The following is a 25,053-nucleotide window of genomic DNA, read 5'->3' on the forward strand; positions in this document are numbered from 1 at the left end:
ATTTATACCCTCATCTGCACACAATTACATATAATTCCACCTCCACAGGACCCACGCGAATGTGGGTCCCCATCAAAATAGCTGTTAGGATCCTACAATTTCGCCCATATTGTCCGGTAATCCCAGACTCTGGGAGCCATAATGTACGATTTAAGCCGGACGCGTGTTATTTTACACGAGCGCAGGAAAAAGCGCGGCATAAGTTCATTCCTCCATTCCCAGTCGGACGATTGAAATTGCGTTGTTGTGCAGGCAACGAAAATGTTGATCTCGGTCTGCGGCGAAACGTGTCGCGGCGCGTCATTGTAAATTCCGATGCGTGGGAGGCACGTAAGCGGATAGAAGGGGCATAGGAGCGGCAAAAAGACGCGGCAAAATGATACGGGACCCGGGGCAGACGCAACAAGAACGCAATACTAATTTGTCCGACTTCGTGAACAACGTTGGTTAATATGTATGATGTACGAGTGTCGTGTTACGTGTGGTCGATGTCGCGTATCATCTTTATCCGGCATAACGAACACGACTTTCTTGTCCTCGGACTCCGAAACAATGGTCTTGAGGTTGTAAAGGGTGGACTCCGACTTGTTAACCAAGTTCCCCCCTTGTCGTGTTCCCAGCGCGTGTGTGTCTGATTACGAAACCGGATACACACAAGAACGGAATGAAGTTACAGCAAGCAGAGAGTATAAGTTAATATCTACGGGGTGGTCCGGTTATCAAGAATATACGTCATTTCCATTGTATGCAGGAGGTACCAAAGAGGATAGATGAAGGAAATCCTCTGCTCGAGGGGAGATAAATGTTTTGTTTGAATTCAGTCGGAATTAGCGTAAATGTGAAATATTAGAGGTGAATAAATATTGTAGTTTGTAAAGCGGACAAAAATATTTGAAGGAACCAGACGAAAAGTAAAAATAAAATGTTGACACAGAGGTTTGGGAAGAGTAAAAATAAAGACGAATAATTGAAAGTCTCGAGGTTCCGCAAGTTGCGGGTTATATTCGATTTAATAATAAATAAATATCAAGCACGACTATTTGCTGAAACTGAAGTCACTATACTGTCTTTATATAATATCGATATAGAATGTCAATTGATACTCGAACGTTGAATAACCAAGCAATAGAATGGAGCGTCGATATTCATTTATGAAATAGTGACTAAGACCGTCAGAGGCGAAGGTAAGTCTGAAACGTCAAAGAGACGCGATCGCCGTGAAAAAGAGACACAAAGTATCTTTGAAGTTTATAAAAACAAGTCGGTAAACATTAATCGAATCCTTTAATCAAATTCGCTTTCATCTCTCGATAGGCGGTCTAAAATAGGGAGAAGGGGCTGCTTATCGATTCAAACGACTACCCTTAAAACGGGACCGGAATCGATTCGCAGACCCGTGGACTCAAATAAGGAAGAGACGGGACGAATGAAAGGATGAATAGCAGAAACGACGGCGGAGTAATAGCGGGAAAGGTTCAGCAGGTGAAATGCAAAGTTTGCAAATTTCTTGCATTAAGCCTCGGTTCGAGTATCTGAGAGAAAAAGTATATTGAGTAGGAAATTTGTACTTAAACGAATGTCATTGAGTCCGCGATTACAAGTTGAAGTTTACCTATCATCGACGTTACTTCGTTCGCGTTACGGAGAGAAAGACATGCAAATTGAGGGAATCGAGTATAAATTTGTATGATAATTACGTCGTCGTGGAGAACACTATTGTAGATTGTATTCTACATTGTTGTAATTGATGAAATACCAACGCGTTATCGAAAGTTATCGAGTTTAGGTTAAACATTAATTAATGATAAAATTAATGTTCAATGTCAGGTTAAACTGTGTGCATTGAATCTAATAAGTGTGAGATAGAAGATTGATATTTTTACGAAAATAAATAATTAATACTATTCGAAATTAAAAATGGCGGATTCGCGTAAAGATTGGTACATTATACATTTAATTTAATTTTTGGTCTATTTTTTAATTGAGGCGGGTAATGGGTCAATACCTATACTTCTTAACTACCCTCAACATTCGTACTATTTTACATATTATGCTACTGCCTTCTGCTCTCCTGCTTTATTTTCAATCCTACATTTTTCGCAAATGGAAATCTATCCACCTTCAAGACGGCCCCGAAAGCACTCGACGCCACCGATCCTGTCGCCATTGTCCCGTAAAGACAACCAGCAGGACATCAACTCCTCGATGATCCTCGCACAGGGAGCGCAATAAGTTAACGCGAATGGGGCATCTATCGATGCAATTACCGTTAACGCGTCTTGCGTAGGCGGTAGGTACATCCAGGCGTAACGACGTCGTAACTTTGATCGTCCACCGTGATGGCGGTCGCCGCCTAATTCGGTGCTTCGACGCGACAGTCGCACGCGCGCATAGACATGTACGCGCGGGATTACCGGTGCCGCGCCAGCTCAGAAGTAATTTCGCGAGGTGTGCACTTCGCGGGCGTAACGCAATATTAAAGCGGCAAAAGCGAGGAATATGGTAATGTCGGGAGTAACGAAACTCCGACAGAACTGGACACGGGTCTGCGCTAAAATCCGCTAGAACAAAGGAACGCGTCGAGCCTCGCGCGTTATTCCGTTCAATTTCACTGTACAGAAGTTATCCGCGTTCGCTGGCTAGTCGCGCGTACGTCGACAATAACGGGGGAGGTTTCCCTATTCTCCGCGTTTTCGAATTTCTCCCAAAGCCCCGCACCCGCACTGATGCGCTCGGGGAATCCCAGATTTCACGTGGACTTCGAAATTCGGCTTTTCGCCGGTACTCGCTTTGACATTCAAATCGACGAGCCTCGAAAATAGTTTAATTGCTCGTGGGAAGGGAGATTTTCATAACTTAGTCTTCTCGGCGAAGAGTTTGATGTCGTTATATTAAGCTTCGATGGTAAAAACAAGCCTTGAGATAGAACAAATTTTCAATAAATACAGAGGGTACGAATACTTATGGGATCGACTGTAAATCATTATACCTCTGATTTGGGTACCCGAGGAAAAGTACTTTTACTGTCGACAAGACTAGACTCATTTCACAGATAGGGGATGGAGAAGTCAACCAAATTAATACGTAAAAAAAGCCACTACTACTACCATAATAAAATAATCGATTCGAATATATTCCATTTGTATTTCATCAAAAACCCAAATTTTAAAGACATTGTGTTATTTTGGACAGTACCTACACCTAAATAGCTGGGACCTGGTAGCGCACGACGAGTACCAGACCGGTATTCAACGCGTTAGTAACATTCCCAAAATTCCGTTCGACGACACGACGCGTCACAAGCAACGTCATCTCCCGTTCAAAACTGCGCAAACATCGCTTTCCAATCGGCTGCGTGCGTACGACCGCTTTCAGAAAAATTCACCCTGCGAATAACTTCGTTCGTCCTCGATACGCAGCCCTTTATCGCTCGAATTTCGCGACGCATTGTCGCGAATCGTCATCCCTTCGTCATGATTCGCGAGTTGGTGGCTCGCTTCTAAAACAGGATCAGTTAAAAAAAATGCTACAGGCACCTGGATGACAAGAAGAATGTTCCTCTAAAATAATTTTCACTTGCGGTATTATTCTTGTTTTCATGTCAGTGTTGCAAATTTTTGTTACATCAACAGTGATATTAATTAGTTTTTGTGATAGTAAATTTGATAATAATTTTTGCATCTGAGGGTTGCGTAGCCTCCACTCCCACTTTAATTTATTCCCTTGGAATAAATACATGCAATAAAAAATATTATCCGTTGAGTCACAAGGTTTACCCCACTTTTATCTACCCTAAGCGTATTTTGACCCTAGAAAAATCAAACAAACGATTTTAATACAAATCCTTATCACCATTCCGCGAGAACGACCTACTTTCTGCCTATTCGAGTGCACATGCCCCCTTAAACCGATTCTCAGAAACGATTTCTCACCCCCTACCCTCTGGTCTCTCCAGAACGCGGGAGATTTCGCGACCAGCCATGCCAAGCGAGCCAAAGTAATTCGGCCCGCTGCTGGAGTGGCTTTTGGCACGAGCAGACGGGCCAACGTCGGTCGGTCGAGGGGGGATTAGAAGCCAGGGGAACGGTACGAGGGAAATGGGGGATCGAGAAGAGAGAACGTAACTCAGACTGTACCTCGACTATCTGCACGGTAGATCTGGCATCTAACAATAAGAGCAACGCCCACTTACACTTTGCGGTCGTGCGCGCGTTTCTCTCCGTTACGGCTGTTGCGGGTCCAGTGCTCCCAAACAGCTTGCACACAATCTTGCGCTGTCATTGGAGGACGCTGGACAGGTAGGTCGAGGCATGGCTGGTTTAATCCGTTCGAACGCAATTAATTTTGAAGCTAGAAATATTTACTGAAGATGATTGCGACACATTACGTTAGAGTATTGGCAGAATTTGGAAGAAAGCGAATAAGGGGATGACCAAAGGACAGGTGATCATAAATAAGGGGGGTTGGAGGTGAATGTAAGTTGTTTCAAGATAGAAAAGGAATCGAATTACGGGAAAGAAAAATTACTCTGAGTCGGAGCTTGATGATAAAAATCGATTGACTGAGAATGAAAAAATTAAGGTTCCATTACACTATACGATCTCTTCATCTCTTCGAGATCTATTTTGAACATTTAAATTAGTTCCAATCACCGTGTAAAAGTAAATTAATTAAGAACTTAATGGCACATTTACTTAAAAGATAAGGACCCCATAATACAGGCCCTCGAGCGTCAACTCATCCAAAAAACTGAACATGCAAGAATATTTACAGAAACTAATACACCTACCATCCGCGTTATAAATGTAAATGTAATTATTCCTGGGGCCCCAGGATCGCCCGTGGTCCAGGAACTCTTAATCCAGGACTGCTCAGCGGCGGTGCGCCGCGATGCACACATAAACGCGCGTCGAGGGTGGATCGCGCACAATTACCCATTGTCTGATACAGAAATTTATGTGTGGATGGCCGAAGCCCAGGTAACTAACGGACGGCCAGCCCAAGCAGAGATCCACTAAATCCTAAAGGCTTCGCAGCAGCATGCGCCTTAGACCGTGCAGATAAGCGACGGATAGGGTACCAGGGAGGGACGTGCTTTGTGATCCGGAACCCGCTGCGGAAGGCTGGTCCGCGCTTACACTTGACGGGACCGCGTGCACCGCCATCGTTGTATGTAAAAGAGCCGCGGTTTCTCGGCCGATGTATCCGTGTATATAAACAACGAAAGAGATCGATGGCGTTTACACCTTTACCTGTATCTGATCGCCCACCAGGGACACCTCAGCGAGACTCATTGGGTGGGTTCCGGGTGAAACTTCGCTATAAACTGTGAATTCGCCTAATGTGAAACTCAAAATTTATGCATTTGTAGTTTTGCTACGATTTATAATGCTTTTGTTCAGGCCAGGAGAAATTTCTCGATGCATTCTTATTCCTAATGTGAAATTCAAAAATGTGGGTGTTTGTAATTTATAACTCCTGCAGTTTATGCTCGATCCATTAAAACTTGATACATTATTATTCCTACCGGAAAAATTCCGGATCCGAGTGTTTGTGATCCTTCTGTAACTCCTATGGATCCCATTTCTTGTGATGTTGAAGAGACTCCAGTTCGATCCTCCAGTTTTTCCACAAAACTATCCCAGAAATCTATTGCATACAACTACGGGGCAAGGTTACCTGTAGATGTTGTTGGGAACAGTTGAGATGCATTGTCTCTTGGTGTTCTGCTGTTGCAAGACAACATATTGGTCCATAAGTCTCCTGTTGCTGCAGTTAACGCATGTGGTTTCAGACAGCTTAACCACCCTCTACTATATTCTCCATACACCACCTTCCATGGCTATTATTTCTTGTTTGCAGATTTATAGAAATTGTTGAAATACCAATACATTTGTTGAAAAGGTTGAAGGATCCTCTTGTGGTTCTATAAAAGTAAGGAACATTTCATTGGTTATATTTTTCTGAAATTTAAACTGCATGAACTTGTAGACCAACTGGTTACTTAAACCTTAAGTTTGAATAAACGCATAGGAAATGTTACATATATAGGGTAGACGGATATTTTCGCGAGTAACCATGTGTAGAAACATGTTCAGGCGTGCATCGACGTCGAGCAGAGAATTTTGAAACCTTGGGTACGCTACGAGGAGCATCAAAACGGTTAACGAGGCGAGGATAACGGCGACTAGTTTAGTGAGTGACGGCTTAGTCGCAGATACACACGCTAATTCGTCGCTAAGTCTCCATAGCTCTTCCGCGATAACGATTCCTGTATATACGCGTTTAACCAGGAGACGTAACACTCCCTGCCTCTATATCGGTTACGCTCGATGCATAAACGTGCCCCTACAGATGAACATGGGAAGGAAGTTTCGACGACTTCAGAAATTCGTCGATAGAACGCTATTTCCACCTCTGGAAAATTCCTTGATCGCATTCAAACGTAAACGTCGTTACGTCTAGTTTGATTAAGGTGAAACGATTTTTATAACCAAAGTAATTAACACAGACATTAGGTTTCCTCGTCATTTTTACACGTTAAAGACTAATCTACCCATTTCCGGCTGACGTGGTGACCAACGTGTTAAAAATAATCAACGCCAACACACAAGATCACGTTCGTTTTAGATCACGTTCTTTTATAGATGCCCTATTTGGTTCCAACCTTCGAATCACATTTATAAAAATAAGTGTTATTCGCGTCCAACCGACCCTCGTATTAACTCCAGAAAGTACGTCGATGGAGACGTTGCAGTGGCTCTTAACGAAAATAATCTTAGTCCAGAAACAGTTACACATACCTCACGCGATTGCACCCGCGGTCCTAAATAGCGTCCATAAATGATACCCGCAGACCACAGTTAAAATACTTTCACGGGCCACTTTATTTTCATCGAGCCAGTTATTAAGAGATACCAATCGACTTTTAATTTCGCCCTATCGCGGCGCATTGTACACCGTCGAAATTCGATACGCGTTTAAAGTGCGACACTCGGTTCGGCCAGATTCATTAAAGTTACTTCGTTCCGTGCGTTTGTTACAAAACACAATAGGAATAGAACGGGCGCTGTCGGTGTTTGTCGCCGCTGGTGATTACGCGTGATTCCTCTTTACGAAGTTGGAGCGTGTTTGTGGATGTCATTACCCGCAGATTGACGTCGCGCGGATTGGGATTTGTAACAGACCGATTTCTAATCCTGGAGCGGAAATTTTGTCGCCAGCGAAGACTGATTCGTCGCGTTGAAAACGCGCTAATACGACGCGAAAGTTCCGCGAGCATTGCGCCGGCGTGTTTCCTTCGCGGCATTAATCACGAATTACGTAAATTGAATTCCTTCTGGGTCGGTGGCGTCGAATTCGCGTTGTTTCATTCGATACGAGACAAATTTCTCTCGGGTCCAAATATAACGAAGAAACATCGTGGTTGATTAAATTATTACAAAAGCTGGGAATATATATAATAATTAAAGGCAGCTTCGAAGGGATCCAATTTCACGAGTTTCGATATTTTTTAGGTATAACGTGAATTGTATGTTCGTATTATGGATGTATAGAAATTCGCGGTGTTTCGTTCCGCGTTGATTATTTTCATTCTTTTCCTGTATTCGCCATCATTCCTTTGTTTTATAAAAAGCATCAGGATTACGAACCTTGGAAAAACCGTAATCGTGTACGATCAGACTATTCATACTATTAAAATATTGGATAGCGAACGAGAAAATGACTCGGAACTATCCTGAAGACCAGCTTAAATGACAAGAAACGCATATAATAAATTACATCGTATTTACAGATTACAGAAATATACGCAAGAATCAACAAGACACTACCATCTTCTAAAATATACGTTTACTGCTAAATAGAATTTATAACTTTTGACTCATACATATGTGTATATACTTGTTGAATATGTAACTCACAGTGGTCGCTAATGGCTTACAAGCTGACGAGACAATAAATAGAAAAAAAAATTAAAAAATTGCTGGGAAACGTTCCACAAAATGACACAGAGCGGGAAACGAAGGCCGTCAGAGTGAAATTAAGACACCTGTCAACGAAAATGTCTTTCCACAGAGTAAGCAAATCCGCGTCGCGGATAGCTCGAAGCGCGACTAGCGCGCAAAGGGTATTTTCGCGAAATTCGCATGAAAGCGGTCAGCAATTTTTCTGAAGCAACGGGTAACCGTGAACACGGTTTCATTTGCGCGGCAAGGAACGAAAAACTGTTATGGCCGCGGCGTAAACGCTGTCCAAACAAGCATCGCTGCAGGTGCATTAAAGCGTCGACAGAGGAACGGAAAGCAGGCGTCCCTTATTTACTCATGTGGCAGGGTAGGCACTTAGTATTGTGATATTGCTCGGGCAAATAAAAAGCACGAGGAGGGTTGACGAACAGTTCAAAGGGCGAAGTTTAAACACGTATGGTCGGGTGCAGCGACAAATGAAGAATGACATGGCGAATCGTGTCTCTGCTTTTCGAAAGAGAACGCGCCACTGTGGAGACTCTTGCACGCATTTTCCTTGCGCATCGCGGTATTTTACTATATTTCGTCTTTCTGTTTTTGGGGGGGGGCTCTTTTAATAATATTACTTTGTTTATATGAGAGCAATTGGTCAACAGCAATATTTAAAAAAAAACAATGAATCACTACCAATAAAAGCAACTAAATTTTAGATGAAGTGAAATACACATAACAAAAATTTGTTGTGTATAAAGCTCAATCACCAGTCCTCTTATTAAGAGACCACCCTTTAAACAGCATGGAAATCACTGGCTTAAACGTTTTGAGGTTCACGGAAATTCGGAAATCAAACAATGCCCGATAACATCGCGATAATCTGTCACGATAATTACCGTACGCACGTGAACACCGACGCAGATGAGTCACGTGAACACACCCGACCATAGGGCTGCTCGATGTCAAGAGTCCTCCACGTTTGGAAGGCCTAATCCACCTTATCACTCCGCTTGACTCTATCTAGACTTTTTAATCATCACTCGCGTCCTCTTCAGGGTAATTGAAACTGCCAGGCGTTTGATGTATGCGCTCTACCAGATCCAGATAGCTTTGTCGAGTGCATCATTAGATCATTTCGCCTTTGGTCACGGCTATTCTTATCTCAGGATTTCGATTTCGAAACGGTTTGCTGGTATTCCGGCCTATCCTCCGCGTAATTGATTATCAAGTGATGAGTAAAAACTTCGGGGCATTATTAACCTAGTTCGAAACACGAAAGCAGAAATAATGGATTGCGTATACCCAATTGCATAACACAAACGTGATTGTGCGTTTGTTGCACGTGATTAGAGGAAACGTATTTTAACATAAAATAAAAATCGACAGCGTTAATGCGACCAACGAGTAATTTCACCTGGTACTTTTCAGCGGCCCACCGTGTATACTTCCGTTCCGTGAAAATTATACCGCGCGATTTATGAACAGCGCGAGGGGGAACATAGTTCATCAATAAAACAAAGGATCATTATTGGAATCTCCATAATCGCCACTGATGCGGCTGGAAAAGTTTGGATTTATGAACATTATCGGCGGGAATAAGTTTTCTAATTGCGACTACCATTCGACCGAATTGTAATTGCTGTTTGCAAATTTATCGTTCCTCCTCCGACAGATTTCCGATTGGATAAAGTTGAAAAGTTAAGAGCTGCATTCGAAACTTTCACCGTTCACCGACGAGCACCCTCGATTCAAAAATTACCCACGCAATTACACAGTATTACGAAGCACCGTTTTCCTGATTACCGCAAAACGTTACAGAACACACGTACGCGGGGTGCACAGGTCTCGAGGATTCAATTAATAGAACTTGATGGGAAAGCTAATTAATTATACTTTACGCAATCGGATGGGGATTGAATCAAATTCACGATGAAATTAGAAGTAATGTGGGGACTGTGAGTAATATAGACACTGTTGTTTAAATAGTTTCAATATTTATAGAATAGAAAATTCTACCTGTTATGAGTGTTTAAAGTAACGCGATAGTGCAGAATGCTACGTTATTCTTTATTAGAACCTTGTCCATGAGCAGAGATAGAGAAGTTTTATTCGAAGAAACAACGACGAATGATATCAACGTATCGTCGACCAACTTGGTCTATGTGTCTGACTATTACCCCCTGTTTCTACTTAAATTGGCGCGTCGAAATGTAGAGCGCGGTAATTGATTAAAATCAGTGAATACTACAGCTCCATAAATGTTTATACTTCCATTCACAAGAAGCCTAAATCGAATCAAGCGTCTTCATTTAGTTTCATGAAGCATATACGCAAGAGCAATGAACGTATAACTCACCTGACCTCTTTAAACTGTTTGATGCCGCGTCGACTCTCAGACACGGTTCCTAGGCATCGAGTGTCGCCCACGCGCAATTATCCCACGTGCAATGGTGCCCGAGCGCGTTAATATTAATCGAGAATCGGTGCCCGGCGGATGATCGCATCAATTATGAGGAGCGCCGCGAAAGTAACGGTGTGAACAATTCAACAGTGCCGCGTAAATTCGGTTTGACCCTCGCATCATACACGCGAGCATGATAAATAACGTAGCGGATAATTAACGGCGGATGGAACAAACGTTTATCTATCTGCGCAGACGCCTTTATCACGCTCCTGACGCATAACGCGTATACAATCGTTGCGTAGCACCGCATAAAAGCAACATTATGCGTGCCACAAATTGCGTACCGATAACGTGCGACTTTACGTTTCCCGCGACCTTTCCACTGTTCAAACTGCGCTTGTATTTCACCGTCGTCTAACCCGCTCGTTTTATGCACGTTCGTTGAACGTCCTTCCTGTTCTTATTTTTCTTAACAAACGGCTACTACGTGGTGAACGGTGATCACGCTTTTACGGGAAACTATCGAGGAAACGTTGACTCTGGTTTCGATGAAGATTTATATGGATGTTGGTTTGTCCAACCTGTGGGTTTATTTTGTTTTTCGTGCTGATTTAGTTCATGTAGGTATATAATGAATCATGCATAACTGTTGCGTGGATATAAATCACTCTAGAAGCTTGTATGTGTCAGCTAGTTTGTGGAATAAAATTCTGTATATCTCTTAACTAAATCCAACAAGTACTCCACTGTTTTAATTAAGAATAAATCAAATCTATCGGGTCTTCCGAAAAGTCCTGTCTCTCCTAAGATTTGTTCGAATAAATTTTGAAGTTATAGCCCTAGTTTGGTGCACAAATTCAAAAAGACCACCTAAATCAACCGTTAATCATCGATCGAGGTTTGCGTACATAAATCGTTTCGCTATAAAAACTATTTCCAATATTTCACTAGTACTGCGATCGTTCGGTATCAGTGTGTCATCAAATCCCTGATGGAGTCACCTGCGGCACCTAAAACACCGTGGATATTTTGTAAAACAACACAACTGACACCTGGAAGCCTAGAACATTGAAACAACAGTGCTGCAGAACGGTCCGCCAGCTTTAACCACTTCTCGATCATTTTCAATAGTTGACCAAAAACACACAGCGTTTTCGGTATTGCGTTTTGTAATCTGGAAGGACATTACTTTAGTATTTTGTGACCAAGGAAGATATTACTTCAACGTTTTGTAATCTGGAAGGACATTACTTCAGTATTTTCTGACCAAGGAAGATATTACTTCAACGCATTGTAATCTCTAAAGATATTACTTCAGTATTTTGTGACCAAGGAAGATATTACTTCAAAGTATTGTAATCTCGAAAGACATTACTTGAGCGTTTTGTAATCTCGAAAGACTCCACAAGAGACCCCTCCTGTTCCCATGGAACTCCGCGTCCTTAAAAATTCGTCAATCAGTATCGCGAGCGAAGCGTTCGTTTGTCCCCGTCTATACTGCGATATCCGCGGGATGGAAACGGATCTGACGCGCGCCCGCGCGGTTTCAACGGGGCTGGCTTGTTTTTTAATCCGGGTCTAGCGATCCACCACAGTGGAGGAGCTTATGAAAGCCCCGGCGGGCTGAAACAAGCGAGCGGGAGCATTGTGTGCCTCTCCGGCGCGCATCCACGGGCCATCGATCACGTGTACACGAACACGGGGAGCACCAGCGATCGGGGCAGAAATTTACGACGTAACGCGAAAATCGTTTCGCAGTTTGTCAGGCGGCCGAGCCTTCCGGCAGTTCATGGGCTCACGTGCTCTCCCGGCATAAAATATGAACAGGCCGTATGTAAAGAGTCATCGGAGTACCTACCGCTCGCGGCGTATTCGGTGTACGCATACAGGGTGGGTAGCAAGAAATGGGACACCTGAATGTCCCTGGTAATGCGGGCGATTGTCCTGAAACAAGTGCAGTATCAGAAAAATGGGGTATCGAGCGCTGAAGGATCGAGAGGTTGTTTAGCTGGGATTATCAGCTGGGAGGAAAGTGTGTACGAGTTTAGACTGAGAGAATGTATGTAGAGGTTTCAATTATTCAACTCGAAGCATCGATTGTAAATGTGTCTAAATATTATTGTAATTAAATTTTAAATATTGTGATCATATTGTGAATATTATTACAGAAAAGGAAAATGAAATAATTTCTCACTCCAAATTTACCACTCGGCAATAAATTCCCCAAACCAAGTTTACTTCTAGATCAAGTTCAACCTCACGCGAACCGTTCTTGACGTCACCTCCCACGTAGAAGAGTTAAAATACATATTGTTGTTTTAAAAAGAACTCGATGACCTTTAGTCCCGAAGATAACGTCAGAAGACCCACCTGTTTCACCATATTTGGCCTCCCTAAAAGAACAATTTCCCATTTCAACATCTTCTCCTACCCTCCAATCCTGAAATTCAGGTCCTCCATTTCTGGTTGGCTCACCTTGTACGTACGTGCAAGCGTGCTTCCACCCTCGCAAGCCTCCAGCCCCTCCCGGCTATCTAATGATCGATAAGTCTCTACTTATCGCGTTAAAGTCACGTTAATAACTTACGTTAACAAACCTCTCGTGCATCCGCTTGGATATTCATACACTGGGCTTGCGTCGCGCCAACGTCGACGGTAATAACAGTAATCGAGCAGATGAGCGTTCAACTTGCGAGCGATACCGACTGATAGCGATGAAAAAAAGAAAGCGGGGTAATAATAGCAATTGACCTGACCCCTATTATGAAAAGCGCTTCTAGTCCCCGGCGCGGCGCGTCCGTTTTTCTGTTTCAACAGTTACCTTTGGCGTTTGCACGCGGATTGCGTTACGTAATAGAGTGTACATCGCTGTCCGTGCTTGTTAATCGGTACATCGTTGTTGCATTGCGCGTAGAACGTAATATTTCACACGGCAACTTAATTTTGCCCGAGCGGAGGGATAATGATCCCGTGCACAAGTACGTTTTAAATCAGCGTACTCTTAAACGGAGCACAAAAAGACTGAATGTTGTTTGATCAATGGGAAGGGTGGCTATTATCGTGACGTTTATGTGCGTGTGCTAGTGGACTTGTTAATGGAGGCACTCTAATGGATTCTATGATAAAATTTAAAAAAAAAAAAATAAAATATATTTTAGGTTACATGGAAATATTAAGATACCAAAAGGTTACAACATTTAAACACCGAGTGAGACAAAACTATTTACAATTTCATTCAATGAAGACGAACTAATATAACTTACAAATATATTTTTCGTCTCAAATATTCAATCACCACGCTACTCGAAACTTTTTTTACACCACTCGCGACACTGAAGTAGCAGGAAACCAAAAGGGTTTGTTCCCCCCTTGCAATACAATTTAATAAAAAAAACACGCTCAGGGGTGGATCCCCGTAACTCGCAAACTGTAGTTTGCAGAAGTAGTTACCAAATGCTTCTTTCGAGTAGTCCATAATCATTCCAGCTACAGTCTACGTAGCGGATTAAAATTTCATCGCTGTACGCAAGGGATGCGGGCTCGAGCATAGTTGTCGAAGATCGATGCTACCATACGTCGGAGGAAGTGTGCTAACGCGCGCTGACCTATTGCATTCGCAGCCAGCCAGCGTGGTAAATGGGTTGTGCAACTTTGTACATATTTATTCCTTGGCTTCGTTCGACTCGTTAACCGTCGCTGACAAAAGTTACGCAAAGGGTAGGAAGTTTCGACGAAGTCCGTTGTAACGGTTCAACGCGAAGGTGATCGATCTTTCGGCGAGTTGTTATCAACTTACATTAATTAACTCTGCGTGCAAACATTTTAACGTCGGGGTTGTACTTGGTAACGAGCCACGGGGAGAGTGACTTTAATATTAGGTGCAGAAATTAGTTCCTTTGTAAGGTAAACTTGTGATTCAATAGCAGAGAAAAAAGCACGCAACTTTTAATTTTCTCTTGGCTATATATTCCCAGGGGGGATATACAGTTGTAAAACCATATTTCTGTCTATCGTTAGTACAAAGGTGATAGCTTAAATGTTTCTGTTCAAGTTGGGGTTACGAATGAGCCGTTCATTGCACAAATCGATTAACCTCGTAAAACAAAAAGTTGTGAAATGCGATGAAATAATGCTCATTGTTTTTTAAAATTCTCTTTATAATACAAATTCTAATAAATATTGTAGAATACGTAGATAAAGATGTAGGTTTAATAATAGCCAAAAAATAATCGTCGGTAATGTTACAATTTTTATGTGACTGTTGGAGTTAATCGATTTGTGCAGTGTACGGCTGAAATAATTAAATTTGGTTGCAGAGAATTAATTTCTGTACCTGATAGACTTGGAATGATTCACGCGAAGAGCATTCTTCTTTCATCGAGAGTATTACTATAAATACATCCTGAACAGACCGGATTTCTTACCGAGGAGAGCTTGGAAAATTCATTCGCGGAACGTCCGGTTCGGTTGCGTGCAGATATGCTACACGAGCACCGGAGGGGGACAAGAAATCGAATATGCCTCTTCATCGGGAACGTCGGATAGTTACAAACGTACTCGGCTGACCGTTGACTCTAGATCGATATTCGAAGCACGCCTTACACAGCTCGACACTCATCCAGGTGAATGCCATGCGCTGGGAGACGGCAAGAAACCTATAATTTTCTCTAAATACCCGTCAGCGGGGGAACATCAAACGCCGTTCCCTACATGGCGACCCGTCGAAGGCACCGAAGACGTTTGTTTTTCTAGAACCGCGGGGAAATTCTTCTCCCAGCGATCGTAGTCTCGCTGGCTATTTCAAAAATGCGATCGCCGACGTGACGCAACTCCACTCGATACTGTGTTTGATGGCTGCTATCTGGTGGGTACGAAATAATTCGTAAAGGAAAGAATTCTTAAGGAAGACTTCGCAAAAGGTATCGCGAACCTGTGTCGTGGGTAGAAAGAAAAATAGCTTAGGTTGAATGGAGCATTTTATTTTAAACGTGGTGAAAGATCAGGATGCTGTAGGGATAGCCTTCATTACAGAATATTAGTTAATTGAACAGGTAGTACTATAACTGAGCACATAATCCTTGACTGTTCTAAATACTCTGAATTTTTATGTTTCGCTGTCATAAACCCTTTCAGACCTGAATTTTTTTTTCTCGTACTAATGTATTAGGTTGTCCCGAAAGTTTCTTTCGCGAGTTGCACTCAATTATTTTATGGGGTCGTGTTTATATAAATAGACAATCTAATTTCATAGATATTCATGTTGTAACAGTAATGGAGCAAAATGAATCGTGCACAATTCAGTAATGTAACATAAAACATAAAACATTGTGCATGTATTAATTATTAATAAAGCGAAAGAAACTTTTGGGACAACCTAATAATTTAATTTCTTAGGGTTAACTTTCACCAAAATGAGTATCGAAAAAATAAAACAGAAATTCTAGTAATCCAACACCAGCCCTCCCAACTCATCCGCAGGCCCCACAGAAATTATTTTCTCTCCCATTTCTCCCTTACTTTCGAAGATGCACCTAAAAAAAACTCTTAAATCGTATAACTATCGCCACCGCGATGTCCACGCGAGGCACGTACCAACGAGGCTCTAGACGTCGCGTAACTTCTGAAACATCCACTGCGCACAGTTTTACGACCGCGTCTGGAATTCGTTCATCGAACAGCATAAAAATCGCAGACTGCGCATCCGCGCCGAGAATCTCGTTAATTCATACACCTCTGACACGCGACGCGTTTTTTTACGATTCCGGTTTATAGGACGACGCGCTCGGAATGTCCCACCCCCGAGGCGTCTCTTGTTTGCTTGGTGCATGATTACGTCGATCTAGCGTATCTCGCGCCTCCGTTGCCACTTTCTCGCCAGGATGTCATGCAAATTTCGGGCGGGAACGCGCTGCCCATTAAAGCGAAACGGCATAATCTGGAATTTTACGAGCCACTGACATCCTCCGTGCCTTCTCCTTTTTTTTTTCCTCGCAGCGAGCGTCCACGGAACGAGCAGTATACCGAGATCCACCGTTTTATACTTTCTTGGTGGACAGGGAGGTCTGTGGAGGCACGAGTGCCTTTTCACCCTCTTTCTTCCAGTGTCCTCTCCTCGGAGCACCGAGTGGCTCTCTCCTGGGCGAAAACGCGGAAGAAATGTAGACAAATCAACTGATAGTAGGAACGGATAGTAGGAAATCAACTGAACACTAATTTAGATTTAAAAGAAAACATCAAATATCATTTAATTTGAACAAATTTCTTGAATATTGAAAAGAAGTGGCTCTTTCAAGGGAACCGGTTCGAGGAAGTTGAAACTCGAGTCGCGCTTCATGCGTGCACTCTCGTCCTTGGAAGACGCGTAAGTCACGGATAAATAATTGGCCGATGGGCTGCGATTTGCACCGCCTGCTCCATCGCATTGTTTTGAAAGTAATACAAATTACCTGGTCGTTCAGAACAAGTTCTAAATAACCGAAACGTTGTATTCACTTTTTATTGACACGAACGTTTCTACCAACCAGACTCGCCTCGTCCAAAACTACTACCTAGAAGCTTCCCCAGTCGCGACTAACGAATGCCTGCAAGGAAAACCTTCAGCACTCCTCACATGCATGGAAATGGACCCATCAACACGTGCTGCGATTCCACTCGATGGAAACGCTATCGTCAGATTTATCTAAAGTCGATCGCAATGTTCTCGTGCCCGCGCGTTTTCCAAGAGGATTGTAAGAGACTCTCATCCAATTTCCCGATGGCGGGAAACGTCCATTGTCCTATCGCCGGCGCAATCTTTTCACCTGTGATATAATCTCGGATAACGCGCGGAAAAAAGAGGGGGCAGGGGGATGATGGACGCAGAGGAACTCGTTTACCCCGTAACCCCGTCAAGTCGCAGCTATTCGCGCGAGGCGGCAACGAGAATCGATATCGTCGCACGACGTCGACGGTGCCGTGCCTAGTTGTGTGCGTACGGCCTGTTTCATGGGCCTGCACCCTCGTCCACGGGCAAATACGACATTAGGTAATCAGGTGATACCGATATATCGTTATCGAGTGGCAGTATTATTTCATAGCGTCATGAGAAACGGCGCCCAGGCACGTACAATGTGCGTCATTGACGATAGAGGCTACGGCCATTTCCATTTTGCGAAGTGCTTCCCAGGGCGACGAGCCGGTAATAATCCGCGCGGTATCTCCAGTACAAATAACATGCGTTGAAATTAGAGAAGTTTATGGTAACGCGCCAGGGAGAACACAAGCCCGCTCCACCGTTGACCGCGCTCCGCACTTTGCTGAAGTATTGTTCGCGCTTAGCGGCGGATTCATTTTCCATTAACGTTCAACTGCGACAGAAACGCGTAATTAAACTGTTTTTTGGGGGAGGGAAGTGGTGGATACTTATCGCCCAGGAAAACCAGATTCGCGAATAAATATTGCAGGGATTTAGTTCGCGAGTATTTGAAAAATGAGTGTTGAGGAATTTTAAGCCAAATTTATTTTACACAACAGCATAAATTACAGAACTTAGAGTCGCTCCAATCAATGATAGTCGAAGACAAATTGTAAAGTAAATTTAAAAAATTTTTAAATATTTAAATTCAACCAAAGTATCGTTTCATTTTAATCATCTAAAACTGGGTTTAAACCCGCGAGTTTGTTGCTTCGTTTGACTGGACACTGTTGCAATGCAGCTCGGTAGATTCGTGAAAAGAACGAATGTAGCTATTCACGTTTGCAAAATACAGAGTTTTCAGTCCGAGGCAACGAAGACAGCTCATTAGGCTGCAATTTTCAAGCTCTGCTCGAATGTTTTTCAAATCCATGCTTCTTACAACTCGCGATGAACATGTAGAATGTTGTACTATATCTCTTGAACGATCCCATCATTAAACCGAGAACGACGAAGCTTCATATTTGTATTATCCATCTATCAAAATTAACGAAAATTTATATTGATAGAGAAATGTATAGGTAACTTTAGAATGCGGCATAAATTGAAAGAGCTGTTAAATCAGTTAGAAACATACACACACGCGCACGCGCTCGTGGAGTTGAATCGTACATCAACGAAAGGCAAAAGTTCTCCTTTATTGGTGAAAAATTTTTCGTCGGCTGCAATTTATTTGGTTGGCCCAAAACTGTCATAGTTCCATAACATTGAAAAATCGCGCATTCGTTGGAATATGAAACATTACTTTCTCGAAAAACATTGGTATAATGATCCAAAGCTTCAAAATGCATGAAATATATACATCTCCGAATTAAAACTTGGAGAAACACCTTGGACAGAAGCTACGAAAATCATGATCGGGAATCACTCCCAAACATGATCGATTTGTTTCCCGTGGACTGCCGTGCAATCGACGGCAATCATTTCCGCGTTCCGTTAATGAAATACTATTGTTCGTGCCGTGTTAATGGAATTATAGATTCTCGTGTGTACGAGCGTTGTTGCGGTATCATGGGAATGATGATGGAATTATGTGGGTTAACACAATCCACGTTGGAGGTTAGGAAGAAATTTACAAGCCTTCACGCACGTGCGCACATAAACGGTGGATATATGATCGCAGGAGTCTCTACGGTGGCCACAATATTCCCCCATGGTAACTCGATAATGTATTATGGATACGTGAAATTCGAAGAGAATCTCGTTGGCCGCTATGGCTGGAAAATACAAAGTGTTTGGCCGGCGAGTATCCGCGTGGAAGAGATGGTTTCACGCCTCGTCTATGTTCTCCTTCCCACGGACGTTCCAATGGCGCTGGACCCTTTGTACGGTTTGCTTCTATCGGATTCGAATGAAATTAATTTACGTTCAAGCCGCCAAGGCGATTCGTTCTCCAGCGTTGTTCCATTCGCGTAGCGACGGAAATTTTTCGTTCAAAAGAAGAAGGAACGACGGCGATTCTTTTACATTTCGAATTCGACACACGGTGCTATTTGCAAATGGTATCCACTTTATTTCGTGTTATCACGATTATTAAGCAAAATTGGGTAACCACTTGTGTAAAATCAATCGTGTAAAGATTATCTAAATACACGTGTCTCCCAATTAGCTCAACCAAGATTCTACTGAACTCCCTTTTAAAGAATCCTTTGCATTTTTATTATCGCCATTGCTCACGACTCGACTAGACGTCTATAATCCAATTACAAACTCGCTGAACTTGTCAAACGATCGAAGATCGTAAGTTCCTTCTAAGCGAGACTATGAGTGAAAGGATAGACGTAAACAATGAAATAAAAAAAAAAGCTGCGAGAAAACGAAGGGTGGCGCGGGATAGCGTGCAATAGGGGTGAAAATATGGAAGAGCGACGAGAAAAAGAAAAAGAAAAGGCGAGGATATAAGACACGGGGAACGAAGCGATAATTCGATTAGCGACGGGTTAAGTCGCTGCTCGAATCGATGTATGTTATCCGTTAATGGTATGCGCGCGTAAACGCAGTTACAGAGGGCGCCGGTGCCATTTCGCGATCGCTCTTCATTTTAATAATACGCGCACCGGGCCACCCCTTTCACGGTTGTGTCGACGGGGTTGGAAAAAATTATTTGACAACTCACCGAGCGACGGGGTAGTCGCAAACTCGATGCATTACAGGCAGACCATAATTAAATGTCGAGCAACTCATCACTGATGGACACGCCTAACTTGATTCGCTGCCATAACTTCATTAATAATTTACGTCCCTTTCAGCTTGCTCCACTCTCCTTTGCCGGGGAGTAATTGTACTTCAAAAGATTTTTCAGCATCGTTCGATGACGACCCTCGAGGGGAAAAACAAAAAAGTTTGACGATCTCCTCGGATAAATCGGTGCTTCTCGACCAGTTGCTCTCCGAGGGCCCCGACATGGCGACGTGTGGGTGTATAAAGGGTTTTCAATAAAGGACTGTAGGTGTTTTTGGTAAAGTAGTTGTGGTGGACATTTAAATATATGCAGATACGTTACATTATGTAAATTATATGTACTCCATAATGTGACGAATATCAATTTTAATTGGCACCACGGCTAAGCGTGACAGTTTAATAAAATCTCTGATAACGATTATTGAAATAGGATGCAGGCCAAAAGCTATTTATCAAGGAAATTCATTTTCAGTATAAAAAGTTTTTCTTTATGAGGCTATTAGTATATTAGCAATTAAATTACAAATTAAATCAAACAGTACACATTACAGTATTACATAGAACTTAAACTTAGATACAATTACTAAATAAGTACAGTATTACCTGGTAGTAGATTAGGAACTATATATAATTTACAACGATAAACCATGAGATTTCTGAAACTTGCCGAGGAATACATTTATTTAATGATGCGGATAAAGTCCGATTAGTATACAAATTTACAAATCAACCAATTCGTTTAACACAAAAATTTAACCAAATTCAAAAAACGGAGTAAAACCACTAATACTATCTGGAATCAGTGAACCTGGGTACTCGTCATCCAACGCCAGAGTGTCATTGTACAAACTGATAACAAATCTACCCGCTTCTTTTTCCAAGCCTCCTCTGTGTCCCTGTGGGTGCGAGTTGGATCGATCCCGGGAATCCAAAGGTAAGAGACGCGCGAAAGAAAACCCAGGGCATCGATATCTCGATAACATGGTTCGTTGACGCAGCGGCTCGTAGACGGCGAGCAGAGCCAAAGGTCAAAGGCGTCAGACATCGATCATAGTTTTCGCGCGATTTACTCCAAACGTTTGGCGGTGTCAGGATGTCGACATCTCTCCGTTTCTGTTTTTTTTTACCTCCTCCGCTCTATGTCCTCTATGGCCTTCTAGCGCGGCCCCAAAAACCGGTTTTCCTGCTCGCTCGTCACCTAACAACATCTGCTCCGCTTTGGGACGTCCTCGCCGCGATGACAACTCGCGGCCACCCGTGGGATCGATTAGTTTTCTCTAGTAGAAGTCGTACGTCGCCGTTGGTGCTCGGTTTTCGCGACAAAAACGCGGTAGAAATCCCATGGAGTCGCTCCGAACAGGGTACTGTCTCGTGGCAAAAGAAACACGACGGCATTATACCGGTCGCGTTGGAATCCAGGAGGAATATCTTTCGGTTCGGACGTTTCCCTCGGGCGTGCCCCCGACCGCTCCCGCCATCCGGAAGTCTCGTGTTTCTTCTGTGTTTGTCCAAGTGTGCGTGACGTTAGAATTGTTTTGCCACCTTTTCGTGAAACCCTCACGGACCTTAATGCCCCCGCGTTCGGTGTGTCTTTGGTAAATGGACACCGCCCGGCGTAGTGTTCTCTTCTAATGCCTTGATGGCTTGCAGCCTCCTAGGTGATATTTCTTGTTATGGAAGGGTCACTGCACTGGGCTGCGCCGAGAAGCTCGCATCCTGCGAGATCCTGCCGGTGATACCTTGCAGCGTTTACGGTTTGCTGCCATTAGACCATGGCATCTCTCTTCTTCATGACAGTATATCTCTCACTTTCTCGTAATATCAACAGTCTTTCTAATAAAAGTCTAGTGAGTCGTCAGAATCCAAAAGTATTTCTGTATTAATATCTGTGTTTCTGTACTTATGTATCTTATACAAAAATTCTGATTTACGAAGGTCTTTTACCCATGTCGTGGCACTGTATGCAAATTACATCTGAAGTAGTTTCTGTTGACTATTAGTCGATAACAGAGGATTCCTGACGTTCGTTTCAGGGAAGGGACGGCTTTACCCGGCCTACAGTTTAAGCGGCAGCGAGGGTGAGGAGAATTCGCTAAACCTGCGTGGTCGGACTTCCGCCTACCCTCAAAATAATCACCAGACCACGCAATCACACCTCAATCACTACAACGTCAGTCAGCATAAACAACGTGGCTACCAGCAGCAACAACAACATCCGTTGTATCATATGCCCAGCACTGGCGCTGGGCTGAGCGACACACCGACCTCTGGCAACGCGTCCGACGAAACTCTCACCGACAGTGACCTAATCACTGTTGCTCGTGACTCTGCTCTTCTTGTTCATAACGGTGAGTAAGACCATTGCCATCAATTTGCAGCCTCGATTCATATTACTGCGAATTTTGGTGGATGAAAAGAAAATTTGCTGTTTCATGTACCGTAAGCGGGAGCAGAGTGCCATAAACTCCTCCCCTTGCGGTTAACCTGTTGTATTTAGCGCGAAATTGTCGCCGTGGCGCCGCCTATGAGTTTATGGTACTCTTCTAAAGCGCGTGCGGTAGTCGACGACGTAGTTGTTTTCAGCGTCTTTGATTGCAGAAAGAAATAACCGAGTTTCATTTACTGAAACAATATGGTCTTTATCTATTCTCTTTAATAGCATTACTATGCGTTGCCGTAACCGAAAACCCTGGAAGGACAGGAATTCTACCAGCCTCATCTTTTAACCCTTCTCCACCCTGAGTCTATTTTCCATAAATTTCCTTTCTTCGTTACAAAATACAAAATAAAGCAAAGCTCACAAAAACCAGCCCAGCGTAAAAATTAAATTAAAAATTGATAAGATGATTCTCGAGGTGTTCGAGATGTCTACCAAGTATAAAAAGTAATGTAAGCAGTTATCTTCAAGGGCGAGATCTCTTCTAAAACGTGACGTCGTCGCTACACAGACGCTTTCATCGCGTGTGGAAGCGAATCCACGCGAATCTTGTCGAAAAGATTACGTACCGTGAACATTCTCATCGACGCGCTATCAATCTTCGTTAGGACCGCGGCCATTTTCTCGCCGCGGACCGTTCCATTTTGTTTTTCGGCTCCGTTCCCGTGAACAACGACGCGAACGAAGTTGTCGCGCAAGTTTAACGTTAAATGGCTTGATTGACCCGTGTTGTGTCACCCACAGGTGATAAATACCTATCACGCGCAAGTGTCCAGCTCGTTCAGTAAAGACTTGTCCGAACCTAGAGGGTTTCCAGGTGCTACGCTAGACGAAGTTGGCACAGGTTGGGGTGGACGGCCACCAAACTACGGTGTATACCTTTGGAGCGATACGTCATCCCTGACAACCCGGTGTGCCGATAACCTCCGTCTCCGACAAACCCCGTGTGTGGCCTCACACCTCATCGCGGCGAGAGCCATCGATCATGTTTGAGTAATGTAGGGACACGATTTCACGTTATTGCGAATGACCGACTCCCCTGTTAGCTTCTCTGTTTCTCCCCGATTGTCATCCAAGAAGTTGCTCCTTTATTACGGAGAAACTATTATCGATCGCCTCCATTCGAGACTGATCGTTCAATGGAAGACGCGTTTGATGATTTTCTAGTTTGGAATGAAAGTGGAAAGAAGAAATTTATTAACGTTTATCGCGTCCAAAGTAGCCGGAAATCTATTAAAGGCATCATCCTATTTATGCCAGCCCGCGAGAGTTCCAGAAACGGGATATTAGCGTGGATGCGCATTAATAGCTCGCGCTGCAAGCGGAGCGTTTGACTGCGATCGTTTATTTCGTGGATACCATCTCGTTCCAGTTTGCCCGTACGAAAGGGGACATAACGTTACGGGTAATATATCCCCGCGAAATCTTTTCCGCGAGATGAGCATCTAAATGGAAATGTTCTCCGTGTCGTGGAAGGATCGCGGGCTAAAGTGACGTCAGTGTTGCCGGTAAGACGCCTCGATCCCACGCCCACTCCCCCAGATCCACCCCCTCAGGAGAAATGCGGTTTGAATCTCCCCTTTTATTGACCGTAATGGGAAACAGGCGAGTTCATAATAGACATTCCACCTCCGTTCTCGATACTCCATTAAGATTTCAGCTGAATCAGAATGACTGTTGGCTCTCGCGCGAGACGACGGAAAGGAGAGCCCATCGCGGATTTTACTAGCGTGACGACTGTGCTCGATTCCTCCCGGTCGTGACCAGAGGGTAACGCGATGCGCGCACTTTCCCACTCATCTATCAAGCCGCGTGACTTTGTTCTTCCGCGGTAGAGTAATTCCAACCCCCGTGACGAAATTTCGTGTATTATGGCTGGAGTCTCGCGGCATAAATCGGCAATTACGCCTTGGGTTGGATTAGCATGACAGTGGAAAGCACCGTGTCACTGGAGGGCGCCTCTCACGGATTACAACGATCGTCGTGGCGTGTCTGTCGAACTGCCACGGACTAACAATAACGTCTTCGATCATTCGCGACGATGACTTCGGTGGACGAACTGTCTGCAAAACTTTTTTGCTGTGATGGATGAGCGCTGACGAAGCAACGGGGGGTGCATTGTCGTCTGGCCGGGATTCGTCGTCGCTTTGGAAGCTTCTGATTTGCCGATGCAGGCTTGAGCGGTTGTTGTCAGCGAGATATTTCGATTATTTGCGGTTGCGGAGAGTGTAGATGATGGTAGTGATTCGAATATTTATTTGCTACATCCTCAGAAATGGAATACGATAGAGTACAAGGGTTCCATTGTATATCACAATATAATACAACAGTCCCCGTTGGTTATTACTGAATTTGTATTTGAAATCTCGAAATCTGCCCTGAAAGGGACTCCAGAAACCAACGGCAACTGGGCTCGACGACTCCCACACGAGTCTGAATAGTTTACCTTGCTTTCACTTACTTCGACATTAGTTCGCATAGTTAATAGTTCTGAAGCCACCGTCTTAGTTTAACTCGCCAAATTTGTACAGCAGTGGAAGCGTCGGGTTTCTAATAAATTGTCATAGAGATTCGTTCCTTAGTTTCTGAAGGAATTCTTTAAAAAAATAAGGCCTCC

At 43.5% G+C, this 25,053-nt stretch overlaps 1 protein-coding gene across 4 annotated transcripts in view; it reads left to right on the forward strand.

Annotated features, from left to right (window-relative positions):
• The window catches only part of LOC128890478 (uncharacterized), a 493,055-nt gene that overhangs the window by 265,736 nt on the left and 202,266 nt on the right, over positions 1–25,053 (forward strand). For all 4 annotated transcript variants that reach the window (XR_008460622.1, XM_054149003.1, XM_054149005.1 and 1 more), the window contains exon 3: positions 22,033–22,347. Coding sequence is in view for 3 of the 4 variants with exons in the window: in XM_054149003.1 (XP_054004978.1) it covers positions 22,033–22,347 (315 nt within the window). In the remaining variant the exon portion in view is untranslated. The remainder of the gene's footprint in view (positions 1–22,032; positions 22,348–25,053) is intronic.

The sequence above is a fragment of the Hylaeus anthracinus genome, unplaced genomic scaffold, assembly GCF_026225885.1.
Source record: "Hylaeus anthracinus isolate JK02 unplaced genomic scaffold, UHH_iyHylAnth1.0_haploid 12000, whole genome shotgun sequence".
Classification (NCBI taxonomy): domain Eukaryota; kingdom Metazoa; phylum Arthropoda; class Insecta; order Hymenoptera; family Colletidae; genus Hylaeus; species Hylaeus anthracinus.